Raw genomic sequence first — 25,037 nt, forward strand, 5'->3', positions numbered from 1 at the left:
CCCCTTTAAAACCACAACACCGCTGATTCATTGCTAATTTTGACTCCCTAAATGTACTCAATAGAAAAAAATGCTATATATCCAAGACGCTGACAGCACAAAAATGATTTGCCTCATATTTGAATTACATTGTCAATTTCAACAGAGATTTTCATTGAGTTTCTTTCACGACTTCTGGACATAATTTTTGTAAAATCCCATCCACCTGCTGCTACTGTAGATGCTGTGCCAAATATGCCGCCGTTGACCATAAGGCCATGTTCACAGCAGAATATTTGCAGAAACCATGGATGAACATTCTACATATAGGGGTAGCAGCAGAAAATTCCGGTGCTAGGACCTCTCCGAAATGTGCCCCCTCCATAGATGCATTTCTGAGTGGATTCCGCCCAAATAGTTGATAAGTCAATTCTTTCGGTGGAGGCTGGAATCGAGATTTCCGTGGCAGATGTTTCCGAGCGGAATTTTTCCTGCCAGGTTCAGTCAAACATAGCACCACTTTACTGTCTTAGGGTGCCTTCCAACCTGGCGTATATGCAGCGTATTTCACACTGCACAAAATTTGCAGCAGCGAGAAATACGCTGCGTATCCCTTGCTCACTATACACACAGGGCTTTCCGGCGGCAGCCCTATGTGTGTAGTGAGTTTTGGAGGTGGGGCTGTGTGCCGACGTGACTGTGACACGCGGTTCCACCTCCAAAACTCACTGCACACATACAGCTGCCACCGCAAAGCCCTGTGTGTATAGTGAAAAAGGAATACGCAGCGTATTTCCCGCTGCTGCCGTAAATTTTGCACAGCATGAAATCCGCTGTGTATACGCCAGATGGGAACCCTTAAACTTAGACAACTTAAAACTTGACTAGGCAGTCAGAAGATGGGTTTAATGTATCACAGTGGTGCCTGATTGCATTGGCTTGAATGATTCTGTTAGACATGTTAGACATTTTTCTCTTCTTTTCATCACTTCATGGATTTGTGCCAAAATGAGGATTTGCCATATATTTTAACATTACTCTGTTCCACACCCTTTTTTGGACACTTCTCAATAACTGTCTAAATGCAGAAAAAGTCTCTTACACATAATAACACTAACACAAGACATTCACAATACACCTGTGATAGCCTGGGGGAGTAGGGTATATGGGGTGTAGCTGTGTGGTGACTAAAGGGTGTCTGGTTAACCCTTACTATTCATGACGCCAGGGTGAGGGCTCCTCTGTAATGCTTGTTCTACTGCCACCCTTCCCAAGAGTGAAAGGGAGGTATAGAATAATTGAATGTCCACAAGCGGAGAGTTTGCTGAAAACAGTTGGAACTTTTACTGAAGATTTTATGCAACTTCACACCAGGAACAGTCTCTACAGATGCAAATTCTCTTGGAGATTGACAAAGGTTGGGACCGTAAGCAATTTTGAGTCTTTAAACTGATGTGCGCTGTTCCACTGCATTTAGGGGATTTAGTTGCGGTCCAATAGGATTAGTTTAGAACTCACGGTTTAGTTTAGGCTGAGGCCGGTAGGTTTTCAGGCCTAGCGTGTCTTTGAAAGTTGCGCAGATCCGTCCTGCTAGTCCAGCATCCACGAGAGCAGACACCGAAGAAAGCGATAATTGGCTACAGCTCCCTTATATGGGCAGGGGCTGGACTAGTGCTAATTGGTCCAATACTGCTGTCAATCACCTTTACATAGCATTATGGGTAGCATGTGACCCAAGGACCTCCAAAGGTCCTCCAACATACCATAGAGGATTTAACATGGTCACATGACCGAGGGTCCTGCAACGCTAGAAAGATAAGCACACTATACATTATATTAAAGATACATTATTATTAAATATATACATGTATAAACATTACAAAATTAGCATAGAGGAGAGGCGACTAGGGGCTGTCCCACCTGGGGGACCCTACCTGAGCGTAGTAACTCTGACTTTGGGGACCACCATACAAGGTACGGTATGCAATGCGGTACCGGGACACCACACACCCATTTTTTGTGTGTAGTGACTTAGTCTACATTATCTGTTCCATGGTGGTGAATATTGGTCCTATTTAATAAAAGTTATACATAAGCACTGTCCATCAATATTTTCATCCACACCCACCCAAGATCTAACAAATGAATTGGAAAGAAAAGTTCCAGAGTATGCATTGATTTCTGCATTTTACAGTTTCTAAATATATTGACTAAGCCAATAATATGCTGCAGGTCTCATCTGTGCACTTAAGCTGCTGCTGGTGGAACATTGCTGAATACTGTGGTTCCTGCTCCTGTATAGAATATATTGTGATATGATGTAAGGTTGATTGATGTATGTTAACCTCAGATTGTTAAGCTGTCATCTTGCCAGTTTGCTCTCCCAACAGAAGTTTGTAATGTCAATTTAATTTACTCGAAGCGAACGGGTAGAAATGAATGTAGACAGGTCATAAATCATTCTAATAGTTTGTGTTTCCGAGTTTATTTTCTATAAGGATCTGAACATTTTACTAAGTAACTTTTTCACAGTCATTTCTGAAAGTTCTGAAAGTTTTACAAAGTAACTTTTTCACCGTAATTTCTGTTGAAATGTTGAGCTGAAAAAAATAACGTTTTACTGCATTAAACTATAAAACATGACATCATTTTAGCATCAGTGTCATCCTCCTGTGTCCTTTTGGCAGATGTGCCATGTTACAAGGTAGCTGAACGCATGTATGATGTGGCAGGCCCATGGCAACCAAATACCAATTGATCACACCTATTGAAAGGAAAACGGTCATCCCGTTCACCCAAACTAAACCCAATACACCGGGTTATAGTGTGGGTGAACAGGAGATTCATGCAGTGTCTCTGACTAATATTTATACCTTCAGTCCATCGCGCAATTCATTGCAGATGGAAGCCGATCTTCATAGGACCAAGCACCGGACTGAAGGTATTTATATTAGTCAGAGACCCCGCATCAGTCTCCTGTTCAACCGCACTATAACCCAGTGTATTGGGTTTAGTTTGGGTGAATAGCATGACCATTTTCCTTTAAATAGGTGTGATCAATTGGTATTTGGTTGCCATGGGCCTGCCACATCATACATGTGTTCATCTCCTGGATTGTGCCATTGACTTATTTACTGGTTTAACTGGTCTGTTTTTGACTTTGTGTGTTAATGGTTATGCTTTTGCCTCATTGCCTGGTTGTTGCTTTCCTGGTTTTAACCAGGCCTGTTCCTGAACTCTACCTCTGCCTCACTATCTATTTTCATATCTCCAAGTTATGTTGGTTTCTGTTTTCCTTGTTCTGTCTGGTTTGCTTATACACTTTACCTTTGCCTCACTCCCTGGATTTACATCTACTGTTTCTGACCTGGCCTGCTCTTGGACTCTGCCTCATTTGTTGGTTTCTGTTCTTGTTCCGACCTGGTCTGCTCCTAGACTCTACTGATGTGCTGACTTCTCAACAAGCCCCTCTTGTAGCTCCTGCACCAAGCTCCTAGTTCCTGGATGATGCCTTCACCCTAAACCTCAGGTTCCAATCACCAGTCGGGTTCTCCTGGTTCTGAATCATGGTGCTATCTGATCACGCTCCAGTTCAGTTCTCTTGGCTCTGATCCTTGGCTGTAGTCTTCTTTTCTCACCTGTCCCAGCCTGTCTGCATTTCTGGTGATATCCTTTGATTCTGTTCTCAACCAATCTCTTTTCTTGTCATTGCTACTACGTCCAGCTGCCAATTGATGACTATTTTAAGTGTCGCAACCTAGGGATCTTCCTAAAGCAAAGTCCATACTTTTTTGCAGGGGTTTATTGTGAATTCTAGGGAATCCTTATATTCCACAACCCAGTGTATCCTGTACCAAGCCATCTCTAAGGACCCCATTTAAGTCTCCTCAAAGTAACACTTTTCTTGCCTTCTCGGTGAGCCTCTCTGTGCTTAAAAAAAAAAAAAACAGGAAAGTTCTGCATCCCTACAATATGCGCAGCTAAATGCAAGTAAATTCATGTGCCATGCGCAATACTCACTAGACCCCAGAGTCTCTAATGGTACCAGGTGAACTAAAGTTTGGGAGAACACTGGGGCAATTCATGTTTTTGCTAGTTATAACCTTGGCCTGTTGTGGAAGATTACAACCCAAGGTGCTAGAATGCCTGTTGTATATAGAAAGACATTTACTCTCTATATTTTATTTAAAGCCAAAAGTGAAAGAAGTATTTTGTTAATGCCTTACACAAATATAATACTGACTGAAATTTGAATTGTGCCAGAAGCTTAGTAAACTTTTCTTGTAACATACTTTGTTGAGAGAGAGACGCAAAGGGATCACAGATGAATGTAGAATTTTTCTCTTGTTCTTTCCAATACCGCACACCCCTATTGTATGTATGTAAAATAATGTAGTGGAATTATATGGGTATGCTTAACTTTAATAACATAATGCTGCTATTGAAACCTTTAGAGCTGATCTTGGCTTCTTTAACCCCTTAAAGGTGTAGCCAATTTTCATTTATTCATTGTAATTTTATTTTCATCCTCGCCTTCCAAGAACCAAAGATTTTTTTTATTTTTCTATCAATGGAGGGCTCAGTTTGTTTCAGGATGAGCTGTAGTTTATATTGGTACCTACATTGGACTTTTTGATCTCTTTTTTCCCACTTTTTGTAAAAGTGAGTTGACAAAAGCAAAGAGCCATTCTGATATTTGGTGCATTATGTCTTTTACGGTGTTTACCAGAGAAAATGACATAATACATAATTAGTCTGGACATTTCAAGATTCAGCAATGCCAATGATGTTTATTCTGTCATTTTAAAGACTTATTTTATTTTATTTTTATTACAGATTTTTTTTTATCCCATTAAGGGATTACTATTTGACAGCTTCAATTTAAATTGTTTTGGGCTACTCCTATATGCTTCTACCTTGTGGTCAAAGGGTTGAACATTCAGGATCAAAATTACTCCAATCCTTAGGATGCTTTAAGGATAGGAGCTGCTAGTAACAAATATGTATGTAAATTGTTTGAGAGTTTTCTAAGGGATGCTATTTTGGAGTATCTTGCTAAAAATAAATGTATGACTCCATATCAGCATGGCTTTCTGAGGGATCGGTCCTGTCAAATTAACCTGATCAGCTTTTATGAGGAGGTGAGCTCCAGAATGGACCAGGGGGAATCGCTGGATGTCATATTTCGGGATTTTTGCAAAGCATTTGATACGGTTCCACATAAAAGATTGGTACATAAAATGAGAAGGATTGGGCTGGGGGAGAATGTGTGTAAGTGGGTAAGTAACTGGCTCAGTGTTAGGAAACAGAGGGTGGTTATTAATGGTACTTATTCTGGGTGGGTGACTGTTACTAGTGGGGTACCACAGGGGTCCGTCTTGGGTCCTGTTCTATTTAATATATTCATTAATGACCTTGTAGAGGTGTTGAATAGTAAAGTAGCAATCTTTGCAGATGATACTAAACTCTGTAAAGCAGTAAACACAATAGAGGACAGGGCACTGTTACAAATGGATCTGGATAGGTTGGAGGTTTGAGCTGGGAAGTGGCAGATGAGGTTCAACAGCACTGATAAATGTAAGGTAATGCACATGGGGAAGAAAAATCCGGGCTGGGATTATGTATTAAATGGGAGAACACTTAGGACGTCTGACGTGGAAAAGACTTGGGAGTCTTAGTTAACAGTAAATTTAGCTGTAGTGACCAGTGTCGGGCAGCTGCTGCCAAGGCAAATAAAATCATGGGGTGCATCAATAGGGGCATAGATGCCCACGACAAGGAAATAATTCTACCACTGTACAAATCACTAGTCAGACCACACATAGAATACTGTGTACAGTACTGGGCACCAGTGTATAAGAAAGATATCGTGGAGCTGGAGAGGGTTCAAAGACGGCAACCAGGGGAATACTGGGAATGGGAGGACTACAGTACCCAGAAAGATTATCAGAATTGGGGTTATTTATTTAAGAAAAAAGACTTAGGGTGGACCTAATAACTATGTATAAATATATCAGGGGACCGTTCAGAGATCTCTCCTATGATCTATTTATTCCCAGGACTGTATCTATAACAAGGGGGCATCCTCTAGAGGAAAGAAGGTTTCCACACCAGCACAGATGGGGGTTCTTTACTGTAAGAGCAGTGAGACTGTGGAATTCTCTCCCCGAGGAAGTGGTCATGTTGAACTCTGTAAAAGAGTTCAAAAGGGGTCTGGATGCATTTTTGGAGAGTAATAACATCGCTGGTTATGTATACTAGATTTATAGCGACAACATTTTGATTTAGGGATTTATTCTGACTGCCATATTGGAGTCGGGAAGGAATTTTTACCTCTAGTATGAGGGTTTTTCGCTTTCCTCTGGATCAACTCAGTAGGGACTCATTAGGGTTATAGGTTGAACTTGATGGACTCTGGTCTTTTTTTAACCTTATGAACTAATTTACTATGTTACTATGTAATTAAGGAGTAGACATGGAGAATCAAACTCACCTCTTCGGCAGCAACTCACAGAGATACACTACCTACCATCAAGAGACAGTGGGCAGTTGTTAAGGGTTTAACTCCTTAAAAGTGCATCTGTCACATACAAAGTGCATGTGAAGATGCCCACACTTTGCACTAGAGCTTCACAAGTATAATACAGTCATACCTTTAATGATTTATAGCAATAAAAAAGCTTTTGTAAGTCGTCCAGGATAATCGGAGAGGCTGGGCATGGGATCGGTAATATTCCACCTCGCTCCTCTTTTTGATTGACACATGGCTCCCCTGCCCATGCAGCTCTTTGTAGTTCTACCGCACATGTTCTGTCAAAGTATACTACAGTGCCATGCAAACGAGGGTCTGTGACATAAGTGGGAAGAGGAGGAGCATAGAGGACGCCAGCCCCCGCCTCTCTGACTGTCCTGAACACTTTACAATAGATTTGTATGGCTATAAATCATTCTTATTAGTATAAATGTCTTATACTTACAGTGTATGGGCAGCCTCACATGTTTTGTATTTGACAGATGGACGTTAAAAAGACTTGAAATATGATTTTAGTGTATGCATCTTCTATGAAGGAGAGAAGTCCCTACATGCATACCTATACAGATATCAGATTATTAAAAGTCTTTACACAAGATGTTTGTATCAACTAGAGTATTTCTAAATGGAAGTTACTGGGAAAAAAAAACACTACATATCATGATAAATGGTCATTATTTAAATCTGAAAGAACAGCACCATACAGAAAAATCACAGATGAGTGCAAACTCCCAGATTATAAGTCATTACAACTGCAAATGACCTATAAATGGAGGGTCACAATTGTTATCACTTTGATCACAAACCACCAATAGGACCTTGTGGGCCTCTAGACTGCACTATAGAGTCTATCTGAACCGAAACTGATACTGAAAACTTTTTTGCAAAACCTGTCAGAAAATGTTTCACTACAAACAGTAGACCCCTCAGGGGTCTTTGGGACAATGACACGCGCAAATGCCAGAAGTGGGGTTTGATAACTTCCAATGATGACACCATAGGTCGTCTGTATGGAGGTGCGACCAATAAGAAATTTCTGCAAACATAACAGCCAATCAATGGTACTAAGAATATGATGGACATGTATAGTAGCATATAGAAAGAAGTTAAGAGCTGTCCAATCAGAACCGCCTCCCAATTGATAGGTTGATTTACTATGTGAGGTCTAATCATAGCCAGATACAAAGTCTGCACATGACATAAAATATAAAAAACTGGCAACACTTAAGAATGGGTTGGATACTATTTATTATGAAATGTCCTGGATATTTAAAGTTTTTATTTAACATTTTATTGGCAAAAAAAACATTCACTCATAGATTGTCTTTTCTCTTTAACAGCATGCATGTTCCGGTACAATGGAATATCATTCGTCTACCTCATTTACCTCTTGCTTATTCCTTTATTTGCGGAACCAACCAAGATAACAATGCAAGGTAAGACATCATTTGTTATTATGACATCAGAACTGTATTTGTTACACTGAGATTACTCTCCTCGATAACACTGTTTCTTTGCTGTTTCCGTAGTAGTAAAATGTTTCCATTTTTAGGGGCAATTCTGCTCTGTGCACTATAAATAGGATAAGTACGGCACAGCCACATCTGCCAAGTATCTCTTGATTCATTTACAGCACTACCATTCTTTTGTGGAAAATAGACTGTGCAGGAAGTGAAGCAATATTCGGTCTTGATATTTAACAAAGTCGACTTTTTTAAGTTCTCTTCTGTTCTACATTTATAAGTTAAATGGTTCCAACACCAAGTAGAAGCCACATGCAGCCCTATGTAAATTCTGTGTAGAATCTCGCAGCTAGTCATTTAATTTAGAAGCTAAGAAGGATGCTAAAGTATCTCATAAACATTAGGCTGCTGCTCTTGTACATGCTCCCTTGGGGGGAGTGAGAAGTGGTCATTTCTCATATGGGTTTGGTAACCATTCCTCCTTGACCTTATACAGTGGTCCCTCAACATACGATGGTAATCCGTTCCAAATGAATCATCGTTTGTTGAAACCATCGTATGTTGAGGGTTCCGTGCAATGTAAAGTATAGGAAGCTGTACTCACCTGTCCCCGCCGCTCCGGACCCGTCACCGCTGCCCTGGATGTCGCCCTCCATCGCTGTTGCCGCGTCCCCGTGGTGTCCCCGACGCTCCAGCAAGGCCTCTGCTTCCCCGGCATCCTCGCTCTCTGTCGCCGTCATGACGTCACTACGCACGCCGCTCCTATGGGATGACGGGACGGCGTGCACGCGACGTGATGACGACGAAGGAGAGCACCGGCGATGTAGGGGATCGTGAAGAGGATGCTCCGGAGCCCCGAGGACAAGTAGGAGACCATCACCGGAGCACACGGGGCACCGTAAACGGCTATCTGGCGGCAGCTGAAGCAGTCTGCGCTGCCGGATAGCCGTTTATGCGATGGCCCCGACATACAAAAGCATCGTATGTTGATGCTGCCTTCAACATGCGATGGCCTCTGAGAGGCCATTGCATGTTGAATTTATCGTATGTCGGGGCCATCGTAGCTCGGGGAGTCACTGTATATATAATTATTTGCATGTCTACATTTTGTCTACTTACATGTCTATCATTTCTACATCTTGTCTACTTATTTCAAGGGGCTGTTTTATTTTACTGAAATAGTTAATTAACTGGGTTATTGGGTATTATTTTCCTGGTTCCTTAAGAATGCATGGGTGATGGGCAGGAATATGCAGTCAGGGCATGTGAATATTTTTTATTAAGGGGGACATCATTTTCTTTCTATTTTTACAGACTATCAAGGATTTTAATGGGCGTCTGGCAGTTCTGCTGTTGGGGCATATAAATAGTGGGTGGGCTCCTAGCTTGGGACCCCTATATAAAGCAGATTATAAAGGCATTTTGTAGGAGGTGGTACTAAAGCATCTTCTTTTTGCCAAGACTGTCTTCATATCCATCTCCTGTCATTTCCGTAAAACCCCTTTATCTTCCAGGAAGCTGAAAGGGTAAACAGGTACACTTTAAAGGGGTACTCCAGCAGAAAACATTATTATTTTTTTCAAATGAACTGTGCCAGAAAGTTAAACAGATTTGCAAATTACTTCTATTTTAAAATATGAATCCTTCCAGTACTTATCAGCTGCTATATTCTCAACAGGAAGTTGTATAGTTATTTTCTGTCTGACCACAGTGCTCTCTGCAGACACCTCTGTCCATTTTTTAGGAACTGTCCAGAGCAGGAGAAAATCCCCATAGCAAACCTCTCTTGCTCTGGACAGTTCCGAACATGGACAGAGGTGTCAGCAAAGAGCATTGCGGTCAGACAGAAAAGAAGTTCAAAAAGAAAAGAACTTCCTGTGGAGCATACAACACCTGATAAGTAAAAGTTCAAAAAGAAAAGAACTTTCTGTGGACCATACAGCATCTGATAAGTACTAGAAGGATTAAGATTTTTAAAGATTAAGATTTTTAAATAGAAGTAATCTGTTTAATTTTCTGTCACCAGTTGATTTAAAAAAAAAATATATAAATATAGTTTTCCACTGGAGTACACCTTTAAGGACATTGAACATAAATGTACGTCCTGATGCGCTGGTACTTCTCGCACAAGGGTGTACATTTACTGCCTGTACATGAAGGGAGTGGAGGAGCTGCCCTCTCTTTATGCACGGCAGAACCTGGCTGCTATCAGCAGCTGGGGACCCGCCGGTAATGGCGGACATCAGCAAACGCGATATCTGCCATTAACCCCTTTAGATGCTGGAAATGCGGCGGGTCAGATGAGCCAAGATGGCGGATGGAAGTCTCCTTACCTACCTCTGGCCACTCTTACATCTCCCATTTAAACCAACAATGAAAAAAGTATAAAAAAAACCACAAGTAACATACTGGTATAGATGAAGAGAGAGACCTGCCCATGATGGCTTAGGAAAAAAAGGAAAGGAGAAAAAGACAGCAGTTAAGGGAAATACGCTGCTTATATAGATATATTTAGATAAATAAGTGTTATTGCAGGTTCTAGCTTTTTCCTAAGAGGTATTTTTCAGGCTGATTTTGGAAGTCTGAAGAGTGGGAGAAAGCCTCATGTGTTGAGGTAGTGAAATTCAGATGCACTGAAGCTAGAAATGACAAATGCCTAAAATGCACTATTTTTAGTCATATCATCTGTTCAGATAACAATATGGCTGCCCCCACTCTGTAGGCGATGGGAAGTAACTAAGGAATTCACTGTAAGGAAACACACAATGAACTTTATCTCTCTGTCCTAAATCACAGCTTTGTTCATTCATAAATGTCTGCGGTGAAACAGCTCCAGTTGCTGCCCCTCTCCATCTTGCACACAGAATTTCCCAAATGTTCGGTCGGTTCTTTAATTGATTTGTGTGGACTGTGATTGAATTCTGGGAAATTTCTAAACTGTGACTCATATTAGAAAATTCAATTAGTGGTCGCTTGACAGTTTGTTTCTTTTTACTCTTCCAAGTTTCTTGCTTTACAACAACATCCATTAGTTTATGTTTGGCAAAAGTTCTCAGTTTACAGGCCGAAAAAGAACTGAGCAGAAAAATACAGTTTACTTGATAAAAATATTTACCTTTGGTAGTATTGTTATTCATAAAATCCACTATGTTGTTTTATTTGTTTTATGAAATATACACAGCATGTACATGTTGACAAGCATACATTTTCCCAGTTACAAACAGCAGTGCTTGAAACATATTGTGTGCTACAGGTATCATCTTTGTGATGATAGATGATGTGTATCTAAGTGTCTATTTTACATATACTGTTTAAAGGCCAGTATAAAACACACAGATAGATGGATGGATGGATGAATAGATAGATACCCCGAAAATAAGCCCTAGCTGAATTATCGGGGTGGGCTGCAATATAAGCCCTACCCCGAAAATAAGACCTAGGCCGGTGGTCTTCAACCTGCGGACCTCCAGATGTTGCAAAACTACAACTCCCAGCATGCCCGGACAGCCGTTGGCTGTCCGGGCATGCTGGGAGTTGTAGTTTTGCAACATCTGGAGGGCCGCAGGTTGAAGACCACTGACCTAGGCAATGCCCGGGCTGCAAATATTAAAAAACAAGCTTTAACTTACCGTATCTTCGTCCTCCGTTCCCCCGTTGGGACGTCTCAGAGCCTTCAGCCTATCACCGGCTGCAGCGATGTCCCACCTCGGCCAATGATAGGCTGAGCGCATTGTCATGTGAGGAGCCGGCCGGCTTCTTACATGACAGTAGGCTCAGCCTATCATCGGCCAAGGCGGGACATCGCTGCGGCCGGTAATAGGCTGAAGGCTCTGTGACGTTCCCATCCCCAGGAAGCAGCAAGAACAGCGGAGGGACCATGAGGCCGGTTCCTTAGCAACGGGGGAACGGAGGACGAAGGTAGAGTTAAAATTTTTTTTAAATATTTGCAGCCCGGGCACAGGAATACAAAGTACAAGTAGTGATAATTATTTGGCAGGGGGGGAGAGAAGCTGTGCTCGTGGGTGACATACGATTAGTCTCCCGATGTGGGGTGCAGCGCTGGGCTGATAAACCGGTGGCGGGGGACGTTGGGGGGGGCAGAGCTGCACCCATCACATGATGATGATGGGGGGGTAAATATCGTTAAATGTTGTTCAATGTACATACCGTAAATAAATAAGCCCTACCCTGAAAATAAGCCCTAGTGTGTTTTTTTGTGACTAAATTTAATATAAGACCTGGTCTTATTTTCGGAGAAACACGGTAGATAGATAAGATAATAGAAAAAGTCCAGCAGCACTCCAGTTTTCAGGTGAATTAAAAGTGGTCTTTATTCATCCTGTGTACAAGCAGCTACATTATCAAGCCTGTGTGACACAGCAGAAATATAGCATCTTGTACGCAGGATGAATAAAGACCACTTTTAATTCACCTGGAAACTGCAGTGCTGCTGGACTTTTTCTCATTCAGCTAATGTGAGCCTCTTGACCCAGGCTTCTAACAGCATGCAATCGCATGAAGATTTTTTCTTGGAGTGCAGTTCTCCTACATCTTAGATAGATAGATAGATAGATATAAGATAGATAGATAGATAAATGTGAGATAGATAGTAGGGATGAGCGAATCGAATCTGACAAATCTGAATTTGTTAGGGATTTAAGGAAAAATTTGATTCATAACCAAGGCGAATATTTCCGCAATTCGGTCACGCGAATTGCTTCATTAAACTTCATTTAGTGCGGTCCAGGCTCCAGGGGTCGGGCATCTAAAATGGCGGATTCACATGTGAGGATATGGGGCAAGGAATCCTGGGAAGGCGGGAACAAGGGTCAGCGGGATGATCCTGAATCACATGCAGCATGCAGCCTATCAACCGCCAGCCACCCCTGTGATGTCACAGCCCTTTATAATCGGCAGCCATCTTGTGGCTAGTCACATCAGCGTTCTATTACAGAGAGAGAGGGACAGAGAGCAGTGTGTGTTGCACAGAAAAGCTTTTTTACAGCAGCGATTTACCGCAAGGCCAAATCCAGCTTGAGAGAGAGAGTGCAATTTTGGGTGTAGTTCACAGTGACTGTGTGCAGCAGCACTGGTGTGTACAACAACTGAAAACCTAATAGTAGCCAGCCAGTTAGGGTGAGCAGAGCACTAAAAGCATATTTTCCTCTATTAAGTGTAACCTGTGCATACATCTAAGTGGTGTACCATTTTGTTCCTGTTAAAGTCTTAAGGGCCTAAACACTGTGAAAGGCCTGCCAAAAATACACACCTGCTGGTGTTGTAGACAAATATTGCTTTAAGCTTACTGGAGCGCATTGTCCTCCCCTCATAAGTGCATACCACATACGTACATCCAAGTGGTATACCATTTTGTTCCTGTTAAAATCTTAAGGGCCTAGATACTGTGAAATGCCAGACAAAAGTACACACTTGCTGGTGTTGAAGACAAATACTGTTTTTAGCGTAGTGAAGCATATTGTACTCCCCTCAAATAAGCACTAAGTATGTCAGGCAGAGAAGTGCCAGGACATGCAGAGGCGTGGCAGAGGCCTAAATTCATCAGGCAGAGGTCGCAGCAGATTAGGGGCGAGTGGCAGCAGGAGTCGCAGCGAGTGGCCTGAGCTTCCGATATCAGCTATCGGTCGAGTCTCAACCAGCAACCCATCTGCCATCATCGATTGGTCATCCACTTCATCACAAGTGACATTTGACACCCCCAGTCAACAGTCGGTGGGTTTCTCAGACACAACTCTCAGTTGGCATGACCCGGGAGCAGTCCCTGTCCTCCCATTGCATCTGTCCTATGCTGTTCCCTCCCACATCGAAGTATCTTATGCTGTGGGTTTAGCTCCACTATTTAGTGAGGACTGTATAGAGGCCAGTTAGAAGCTACTGCCCAGCCAAGAAGTGGAGGAGACATCCGCCGCTTCCTCTGCTAGGCGGGCAAGTAGTAATGAGGAGAATGGTGTGCGAGGTGGTGTTGCGAGCATTCAGGCTCCTGAAGCAGACACTGTTGAGCAACCTGAGGAGGACATCACTGACGTGCAGACACAACTCAATGATGATGAAGCCAATCGCACTTGGGAGCTGGGTGCAGAAGGGACTTCATCATCATCAGGAAAAGAGGGTTGCAGTTTGCCCTTGAGGTAGCAGCTGAGCCAGCAAGGTGGTAGCATGGTTTGCAGTCAGCATGGAGGCAGAAGTGGAAAGTCTGGAGCCAAATGTGAGCCGGGTAGACCACTTGCTTCACGGCAGCCTACCTTCCGGGAGGAAGTGGAACAGGGGTTCCTGGAGTCGGTAGCAGGAGCAGTCAGTCAGTGTGGACTGTTGGTGGGAAAATCAGCTACTTGGCGGTGTCGCAGTTTTTCATCAAGCATCCAGAGAAGGTTAACATAGCCACATGCAAGATGTGTCAGCAGAAGGTGAAGCGTGGCCAGGGTTCCAGTGTTAGCACCACGGCCCTGCATCAACATATACAGTGTCACCATAAAGCGGCCTGGTAGAATCGTGGCTCCAATGTAGTGGTCCAACCTGCTGCATCACCCAGTGGCATGCCGCTCCCTGTTTCAGCCAGCCAAATCTCCACCACCTCAGCTGAAAGGAGCTGTGTGTCATTCCTATCTTCTGTCACTCCAGATGCTTCTACTCCTTCTACTTCAAGTCAGTCATTCCGCCAGCAATCCATCAGCAAAGCCATGTCCAAGAGACAACAATTTGCACCCACTCTTTGAACAGCACAGAAGCTGAATGTGCTCCTGTCCAAGTTCCTGGTGCTGCAGTCCCTCCCTTTTCAAGTGGTGGACGCTGCACCTTTCAGAGAACTGATGGCTTGTGCCAAGCCGAGGTGGAGAGCCCCAAGCCATCATTTCTTTGATTATGAGATGAACGACATCATTCCACTTCTTCATTTACTACAACATGTGTTGAAAACGATGGCTGTTCAGGGCACTGGAGACGTGGCACCTACATCTCACGGTCACATGAGCCCTGTGGGGGCTGAATTGGAGGAGAAGGACTGGGAAGGGGCACAGTGGAGCACAGTATAAGTTTCACGAGATGGGTGGTTTTTCTAGTGATCTGATAGGAGAGGAGGAGCAGGAGCAGCTAGAGGAGCTAGGGGGTTATGAGGAAGGCGAGACAGAGGACCCAGACACATCGAGGCAATATGCAGTGGAGATGGAGGCAGGGAGTCCCTCCGAGTCACTTGCACAAATACCACAATGCATGATCCCTTGCTTGCGTAGTGACTGCCGAATTGTCACCATTCAGCAGCGGGATGACTCCTGGCTCTCCACCTTATTGGACCCTCACTACTAGCACAAAAATGAAGGACTTTTTTACACCCACTGAGAGGGAGGACAAACTGACCTACTACAGAGACATCCTACGTAGTCAGTTGGCTGATGCCTATCTGCGCCATCTGCATCCATCCTCTCACAGGTCTGACTATGGGGGCCCTCTGCACTCACCTTCCACTGCCAAGGCTGCTGGGGAGGGCTGGGGTGGCAGGAGCAGTACCAGCTCCATCAGCAGCAGCAGCCTCTACAGTCGCTGATGAGTAGCTTTCTTCATCCGCATAGTGAAGCAACTCATCAGCAGCAGGTAGACCTGGAGCAGGACCTGAACCAGCAGGTGGTGGCATACCTTGACATCACCATGCCAACACCCCTTGAAGATCTGCTGGACTTCTGGGCAGCCAAACTTGATTTGTGGCCTCAACTAGCAGAGTTTGTCATGGAAAAGCTGTCCTCCCCGGCCAGTAGTGTACCATCATAGCGGGTGTTTAGTGCGGCTGGGGCCATAGTAACCCCAAGGAGAACTCTGTCCACGAAATATGTGGAGAGATTGACCTTTGTGAAGATGAATAAGGCATCAATCAGCCAGGATTTCCACTCACCAATGCCTGATGCATCAGAGTAGATTGACCATGGTGCCACATAAACACTTCACAAATATGGATAGTGCTAAACATATTTAAGGTGCTGCTCCCCAGTTACGGACATTCCTCGGCATCAGACCACAAGTAAGTATTGAGGATATACGTTAGCTAAAACTTTACTTTTCTTACAATAAAATATATGTACCCAAATTGTTTTTCATTCAAACAAAAGGAAAGGTGTGCAAAAAAAAAAACACCATGTGCCACCTACACCACCAAGTATTGATATAATGCAAAGACCTCTAAAAGGTGGAAGGGAAAAACGTATGGTTCATTGTAACCGGTGGGGGTAAAAACTTCCCCTGTAAGGCCCTACTCTCACAATATTAATTCCTTTCTTGGCAAGTGTTCCTCGCCCTAAAAAGGGCGGCACCACACAGGAACCTCTCCCTATTTCCACCTACAAACACAGGGTTTTTAGGTGGAAATAGGGAGAGTTTCCTGTGTGGGGCCGTCCTTTTCAGGGTGAGTAACTCTTGCCAAGAAGGGAATAAATAGGGCCTTATTGGGGAATTTTTCACCCCCACCTGCTACAATGGACAATACGTTGTTCCCTTCCACTTTTTCAAGGAAAGTGTTACTCGTCCTAAAAAGGGTGGCCCCACACAGGAACCGCTCCCTATTTCCACCTAAAAACCCTGGCAGTGTTTGCAGGTGGAAATAGGGAGAGGTTCCCAAGAAGGGAATTAATAACGCGAGAGTAGTGCATTACAGGGGAAGTTTTTACCCCCCACAGTTACAATGAACCATACATTGCTCCCTTCACACCTTTTAGAGGTCTTTGTATCACATTAATACTTGGTGGTGTAGGTGGCACATGTTTTTTGCACACCTTTCCTTTTGTTTGATAAAAAAAAAAAAATGGGTACATATATTTTATCCTAAGAATATTATTAAAAATTAAGTTTTACATAATGCGTATCCTAATGCATATCCTCAATATCAATTTTTTTTTTTTTACAAAAGAGACCTTTTTCTTCTGCCTACCTGCCTCAGCTACTATTCTGATCCTGCCACCCGCCTGATGCCACACATCTGATGCCAAGTTCTCCTTTTTTCACCCACCTTCGTCACCAGGTACTGGTATTGCCACCTACTGCCCCTCTATGTTACCGGGTCACTTTCAGGACTCCTGATGCTGCTGATTCCACCTCCAGGCTGTCTCATACTGCCACCATATAGCCTCCTCATGCTGATGCCAGCTCCAGGCTGTCTCATTTTGCCACCATATGTTCTCCTCATGCTGCTGTCACCTCCAGGCTGTCTCATTCTGCAACTATATGGTCTCCTCATGCTGTCGCCAACTCCAGGCTGTGTCATTCAGCCACTATATGGTCTCCTCATGCTTCTGCGACCTCCAGGCTGTGTCACTGTACTGCCATGTGGTCTCCTCATTCTGCTGGCACATTAAATAAAACTTTTTAGGTTCATCTATTTGAAATCTTCAATTTAAATGTTAAAAAATATCTTTAACCTTTTCAATTGTGAGGCCCTATGGTCTCATCAGGCTGTTGCCACCTCCAGGCTGGGTCATTCAGCCACTATATGGTCTCCTCATGCTGCAGCCACCTCCACGCTGTATCATTCAGCCATTATATTGTCTCCTCATACTGATGCCACCACCAGGCTCTGTCGTTGTACCGCTCTGCGACAGTGATTCTAATAGAGATGCCTCTAATCTGCATGTCATACTGAATAATATTATTATTTCCCTAACCAAGCACACACACTATGCGTGTTACAGCAAGGTAAAGTATTCTACACCCTTATTGAGCCTCTCTGTAGGCCAGAAATAGCCATTTTTAATACAGATTTGCTGTGAATAATTTCGGACCAAACCAAATTTTTACGGAAAATTCAGCTAAACGGCCGAATTGAATTTTTCAAAAATTCGCTCATCTCTAATAGATAGATAGACAGACAGACAGATCGATAGTTAATGCAGTGATACAGTAAATAATTGGAGGAAACACGAGCAAGATCTTTGGATATAAAATTATAGTAGTTACAGATGCCATCTGAGCTAGGCAGAGGGCAGTGTTGCTTGTTTCGTAGTGTAACATAGTAACATAGTTCATAAGGTTGAATAAAGACCAGAGTGCATCAAGTTCAACCTATAACCCTAATGAGTCCCTACTGAGTTGATCCAGAGGAAGGCAAAAAAACCTCATACTAGAGGGAAAAATTCCTTCCCGACTCCAGTAGTTTACAACTTGAAGGTAATCTGACAATGGGTGGCAATGATCAGAATCATGTTCCTTTTTTAACCTACATTGCACAGTTTAAGAGATATGAACAAAAATAATCCAGAAAACCTGAGATGCTTCTGGATGAATAATTTGCAGTCTAGTATTCATCCATTAGTCCTTAGGACCAGGACTAATGTATGAACAAGTGTAATGTTAGTGTTGGTCGCAAATATTCGCATTTCGAATTTTTATGGCGAGTATTGCAAATTCGCGAATATTGCGAATATATTCGCTATATATTCGAAATTACAACATTTGCTTTTTTCGCATATTCGCATATTCATTCTTTTAACTTGTGGGCCCATTAGAATGATGCAAAGATGCAGAGGTTATCAACAACATCCCTAGCAACCAATCGTAAAGTTGCCCATCCCCTTACTGTTTTCTTCCTTGAATACGCGAATATGCGAATAAAACGAATACACGAAATTTGCAAATATAGGACAAATATTCATCTATATATTCGCGAAATATCGCGAACTCAAATAAGGCCAATGCTGCTCATCACTATGTAATGTTTAAACATTTGTATGCATCCAATTGGAATGCTCTGTAAAGGAACCTGACTAGGAAAATTTTCGTAAAATAATATGTGCAATACAACACAGAAATATAGGCCAATATTAAATGTTTATTGTGGGCAATTGTGCAATAAAACAGTTAATTGATATAATGGACCTATCTACAATACTGATGAGCTGAGTACATGACATATGCACAATATTGATGAGTAAAGATACTCAATGCACCCCTCATGTTACATGGATTTGCCTAGTATCTAATGTACTTTCTACATCGATCATACCAATTGGAGCTTAAAGGGGTACTCCGTTGCCCTGCTTCTGGAGCTCCGCTCCCCAGCGTCCGGAAGTTTATTGTTCCGAATGCTGTGTGCGGGCTTCCGTGTTCAGGGCCGCCCCTTGTGACGTCATGCCCACTTCCCATAGACTTTCGATGAGGGGGCGGGGGTGACGTCACGAGGGGTGGCCCTGAACACGGAAGCCCGCACACAGCGTTCGGAACAATAAACTTCCGGACGCTGGGGAGCGGAGCTCCGGAAGCAGGGCAGCGGAGTACCCCTTTAATGATACATGAGTGATCCTTCAAGAGTATGTCACTTAGACTATTGGAAATAATATACGCCCTAGCACTAAGTGTGAACTGTTACAAAAAAAAAGAAAAAGAAATGCAGTGTGCTACAAAAAAGGAGAACATTTGTGCTGCTTTAAGTGTGTGCAGTGAAAATATAGAAATTATAGAATATAGTGGCGGTCTAATAAAATAATAAAAACTACCTAGCTGATATTTTGAATTATTTTAATAAAGGTAAAGTTTTAGAAAGGTTTTCTGACCATTTAATGTGTTAATTTTTTCCTTTTTGCCGGTCCTTCACATATTTGTGAATACACAGTGGGGAAGATTTATTAAAACCTGTGCAGAGGAAAAGGTGCCCAGTTGCCAATGGCAACCAATCAGATTTCTTCTTTCATTTTTAACAAAGCCTCTGCAAAATCAAAGAAGTGATCTGATTGGTTGCTTTGGCAACTTTTCCTCTGTATAGGTTTTGACAAATCTCCCCCATTGAATATCCTTCAGAAAAAAAAAGGTACACATATATATATATATATATATATATATATATAGATAGATAGATAGATAGATAGATAGATAGATAGGCATTATTACCGGTATTATTAATTATATATATATATATATATACACAAAATCAGACACTAAAGACTAATAACAAAATAACAATTTAGGGCCTCAATCAAAAGAACTTACAATCTATGAGGAAATAGGGGTAACACAAATGGCAAAAAGTGCTTGTTTTTATGTTTATTTTTTACAGTGGTCCTACCATTGTTTGAATAGTATCATGTACAATAGAAACTTGTAGCCTCTGGGCACCAATACAAAATTTACAACAGGGCATCACGGACCAATTATAATACTGGTCTCTTTTGGGGCAGATGTGCTTTGGAGGTCCCCCTTAGGCACCAGGGCCCCGATGCAACTGCTACCTACCTGCTACCTATAGCTACACCCCTATGCATATGGTATAGCAGCGCCTAGCATATTGTTGCCCAACCAGTGTGCCTCCAGCTGTTGCAAAACTTCAACTCCCAGCATGCCTGGACAGCCGAAGGCTGTCCGGGCATGCTGGAAGTTGAAGTTTTGCAACAGCTGGAGGCACACTGGTTGGGAATCACTGGCATAGAGGCTTTCTGCCTAACAGTAACATTTAAGATGACTTTTTCATGGTAAACTGAAGCCAAGTTCTAACACTGCCGAAGTTACTTTGTAGCACCTTTGTTAAGTATCACACAAACCACATGCGGATTACCATTCAGATGACTGAGAGACCTTGAGCGGGTCTGGCTCACATTGATGCCAAGATATTTGATATTTCTGCTCTTAATTCTCAGCTAGCTAGCATTGAGATAATAAAAGGCCCCAGTAATTGAGATAAAGGTTTCTTGACATTCAACTGGCATAGAAAATAAAAGAATAACAAATTCAATTTGGCCCATACAAAATGTGTTTTAAAATAAACAGAAATACAGTATATAGCTTTCTCATTGGGTTTGGTGAAGAATATACTTCAGTATATATATATAAAGTGTTGCTGATTGTTACATGAATGGATCTTTTATACATTAGTCTGTGCTTCTCTACTACTGTAAGTATATACATACATAATAGTCATGACTTAGCTCTGAAGTCCTTACCTGGCTACTTGGAGCTCACACTGTTATTATAGAATCTTTCATAGACTTTACTGCTCATTTTACTTTCAGATTCGGAATTAAACAAACCAGGAAGCTGGGGATCTGTTTGCCATTAATGTGTTGAAAACTGTAATTACCTTAACTGGCTGTAGCTTGGGCAGAGCATGGTTTCCCAATGAAAACCTGATAGTGCAAGGCCTGCTGGCACGCTTCTAAATCCTTGCTGTTTGCTGTCTGAAAAAAATGTCCACCTGTTAATGAAAGGCGCACTTTCATCTCCTCTTTTCCCGCTGGAAGTATGAGGCTGAGCAAAAAAAAAAAAGAAAAAAAAAAAAGGCTGTCATGTTTGCAGTGCTATATGTAGGAAGTCAGTCTACCTGCCGACACTGGCCACATAGATGTTGCTTTAGCTAAATAGTGGGCAAGTCAATTTTGCATGCAAAGCCATCAATTTCAAAGGGGTTCGCTTGTCAGGAAATCTTTTATCCATATACAAAGACATAAGGATGTCAAAGAAGAGGATCCCCCATTCAGAATCCTCTTTTTTTATATATTTTTTTTTTAAACAATAATTACAGTCATGGCCGTAAATGTTGGCACACCTGAAATTTTTCTAGAAAATTAAGCATTTCTCACAGAAAAGGATTACAGTAATACATGTTTTGCTATACACATGTTTATTTCCTTTGTGTATATTGGAACTAAACCAAAAAAAAAAGGGAGGAAAAAAAGCAAATTGGACATAATGTCACACCAAACTCCAAAAATGGGCTGGACAAAATTATTGGCACCCTTTCAAAATTGTGGAAAAATAAGATTGTTTCAAACGTGTGATGCTCCTTTAAACTCACACCTGAAAAAAAAAATCACACCTGAAAGCAGATAAAAAGGAGAGAAGTTCACTTAGTCTTTGCATTGTTTGTCTGTGTGTGTCACAATAAGCATGGACAACAGAAAGAGGAGAAGAGAACAGTCTGAAGACTTGAGGACCAAAATTGTGGAAAAATATCCACAATCTCAAGGTTACAAGTCCATCTCCAGAGATCTAGATTTACCATTGTCCACAGTGTGCAACATTATCATGAAGTTTGCAACCCAGGGCACTGTAGCTAATCTCCCTGGGCGTGAACGGAAGAGAAAAATTGATGAAAGATGTCAACACAGGATAGTCCGGATGATGGATAAGCAGCCCCAAACAAGTTCCAAAGATATTCAAGCTGTCCTGCAGGCTCAGGGAGGATCAGTGTCAGTGCGAACTATCCGTCGACATTTAAATGAAATGAAACGCTATGGCAGGAGACCCAGGAGGACCCCACTGCTGACACAGAGACTTAAAAAAGCAAGACTACATTTTGCCAAAATCAACTGGAGTAAGCCAAAATCCTTCTGGGAAAACATCTTGGGTGCAGATGAGACCAAGACAGAGCTTTTTGGTAAAGCACATCATTCTACTGTTTACCGAAAACAGAATGAGGCCTACAAAGAAAAGAACACAGTACCTACAGTGAAATATGGTGGAGGTTCAATGATGTTTTGGGGTTGTTTTGCTGCCTCTGGCGCTGGGTGCCTTGAATGTGTGCAAGGTATCATGAAATCTGAGGATCAAAAAGCACCCAGAAATGGATGGCAACAAAGCGCTGGAGAGTTCTGAAGTTGCAAGCAATTAGTCTAGATATAAATCCAATTGAACACCTGTGGAGAGATCTTAAAATTGTGGTTGGGAAAAGGCGTAAGGTGTAAGAAGAGGTGTAAGAAGCTTATTGATGATTATAGGAAGCGACTGATTTCAGTTATTTTTTCCAAAGGGTGTGCAACCAAATATTAAGTTAAGGGTGCCAATAATTTTGTCCAGCCCATTTTTGGAGTTTGGTGTGACATTATGTCCAATTTGCTTCTTTTCCTCCCTTTTTTGGTTTAGTTCCAATACAGACAAAGGTATTAAACTTGTGTATAGCAAAACATGTGTTACTGCAATCCTTTTCTGTGAGAAAAACTTCATTTTCTTGAAAAGTTTCAGGGGTGCCAACATTTACGGCTATGTCTGTACATTCATACAATGAATCACAGTTAGCAAATCTCTTAAAATCCGGGAAAATAACACTCCCCACCCAAATCGTAAGGGGAAAAAGAAGAGAAAAAAAAAGAGGGGAAAAAAGGAAAAAAGAAAAGAAAACTTATTATATTGCTATCTTATTTAATTTTCTTCCTCCAATACCAAACAATTTAGGTCAGATATCCTTCCAATTACCCCAGATTCCCATGACAAGTTTCTCCTTTTTATTAGAACCAAGAGCATCAAGAATTTCATACATTTTAATATTACTTAATTACTTAATTTATTTCTTAATTACTTACTTTATTAAACTTATCTACTAGAGAGGAGAGTCAAAGGGAGCTCCAATCCTTCTTTTTGAGACACCTATGCTAGTTGAACTGGCCTGTCAATGTGTTGCACGACTGGTCAGTTATCTGAATGCCCAGATCTGGGTTCTTCTATATGAAACAGCTGGACACTGAAAGTCAGAGAACCTAGAATCACAGTGATCTGCTGAATTCTATTTATGAATGAAGTTATCTTTATGAGACCAACCCTATAAGGCTGGAAACACTAGGGGCTTTTTGTGAAAAGAATGTCCCCCAAAAAAGCCATACTGCACTGCATGGTGCTCTTGTAAGCCAAAAACACTGCAGCCAGATGTTAGCTGGGAGTCAATAGTAAAATATGAAATGCCATATCCACATGTCTTTTTCTTATTTTGCTTTATTTAACCCTTCAGTGGTGCTTTTAGGCTCAGTGGCAGTTTTACAAAATAACAGCATGCTGCTGCTATGGCATTTTTTTAAGCGCATCGTTTGTCATGCTTTATAATGATCCCTTTAGTTTTTATAAGCAATACTTTAAAAGTTTGCTTCACCAAGATAGGTATTCCAATCATGTACGCCATCATGGGGTACATCCAATACCCCAGTAAGGGGCCCAGGCCCCCACTGCACCCCCCTGCAGAAGCCCCAGAACAGAAGCAGAAGAACAATGTTTAAACAGCGATCTCCTGCTTCTGTACGTCCGCCAGCCACATCATTCACCCCTCCTTCCCTGATTCCCCCATGCCACTTTATTTCCCTGTGCCAAATCCTCCCCGCCCCCCTTTATTACTCCCGGTGCCACATGATTTCCTCTTGATCCCCCCCCCCTGTGCTATTTTATCCCCCCTTTATTGCCCTGTGCCATTTTATTTCCCCTTTATCCCCCTGTGTCACTTCATAAAGAGGGGGGGTGATGAATTTACACAGAGGGTAATGAAGGGGGAATAAAATGGCACAGGGGGATCTATGGTAAATAATGTGGCACAGGGGGTAAGGGGGGGGTAATTTGGCACAATGCACAGGGGAATAATATGGCACAGGGTATAAAAGGGGGATGAAATGATATGGGGGGGTGATAAATGGAGATTAAACAACACTGGGAGATTCTACTGTAATATTGCTTTTTATTGCGTTTTATAGGTAATTAAACTCTGGAAAAGAGTACGGAACAGTATTCCATTATTTAGGAAGAATTTTGAGCCTTTTTCCCAATAAGGGACATCTCTCAATAGCAGGCACTTTTTTATTCCCGTTGAGTGTCCGCTATTGGGAGATTCTTCTGTATAGATAATTCAATGCGATTTTAGAAACATGACAAAAATTCTTTATCCTAAAACCTTATTTAAACAGTAGGTCATTTTCTAATACCATATTCTCTCTTACTTAAAATATGTGGAGGTTGAAATACCACTGAACACTTTTATATACAACTCTTCTGATGTTCAGTTTGGAATTTTGCTGGCGAATCTAAATGGCTTTGAACTCTTGCATTGCAATATATGCTGTAGGTCCAATGGTCTATTATTAGACCCAATAGCCCATTATAGTCTGCAATATCATAGCATCTTAAAAACCAAGTTGAACCAGGGCCATTCATAATATGATCACAATAAATAGCTACACAATTTGCCACACAGAGCCATTCAGGATTGTTCCTTATAGTAGGAAAACCAATTCTGACTTTACATCTAAGTGATGTATAGTAAGCTGCCTATCACTCCAATATAACAGAAATCATTCATCTAACCACTGAGTGTTTTGATCTCAAATGACATGGCA

The 25,037-nt window shown here is 42.0% G+C and overlaps 1 protein-coding gene across 1 annotated transcript in view; it reads left to right on the forward strand.

Moving 5' to 3' along the window:
• Nucleotides 1–25,037, forward strand: part of PIEZO2 (piezo type mechanosensitive ion channel component 2) — a 398,577-nt gene that overhangs the window by 126,372 nt on the left and 247,168 nt on the right. The window contains exon 2 of the mRNA XM_056521559.1: nt 7,852–7,947. Coding sequence (XP_056377534.1) covers nt 7,852–7,947 — 96 coding nt within the window. The remainder of the gene's footprint in view (nt 1–7,851; nt 7,948–25,037) is intronic.

This window comes from Hyla sarda, chromosome 5 (genome assembly GCF_029499605.1).
Source record: "Hyla sarda isolate aHylSar1 chromosome 5, aHylSar1.hap1, whole genome shotgun sequence".
Classification (NCBI taxonomy): domain Eukaryota; kingdom Metazoa; phylum Chordata; class Amphibia; order Anura; family Hylidae; genus Hyla; species Hyla sarda.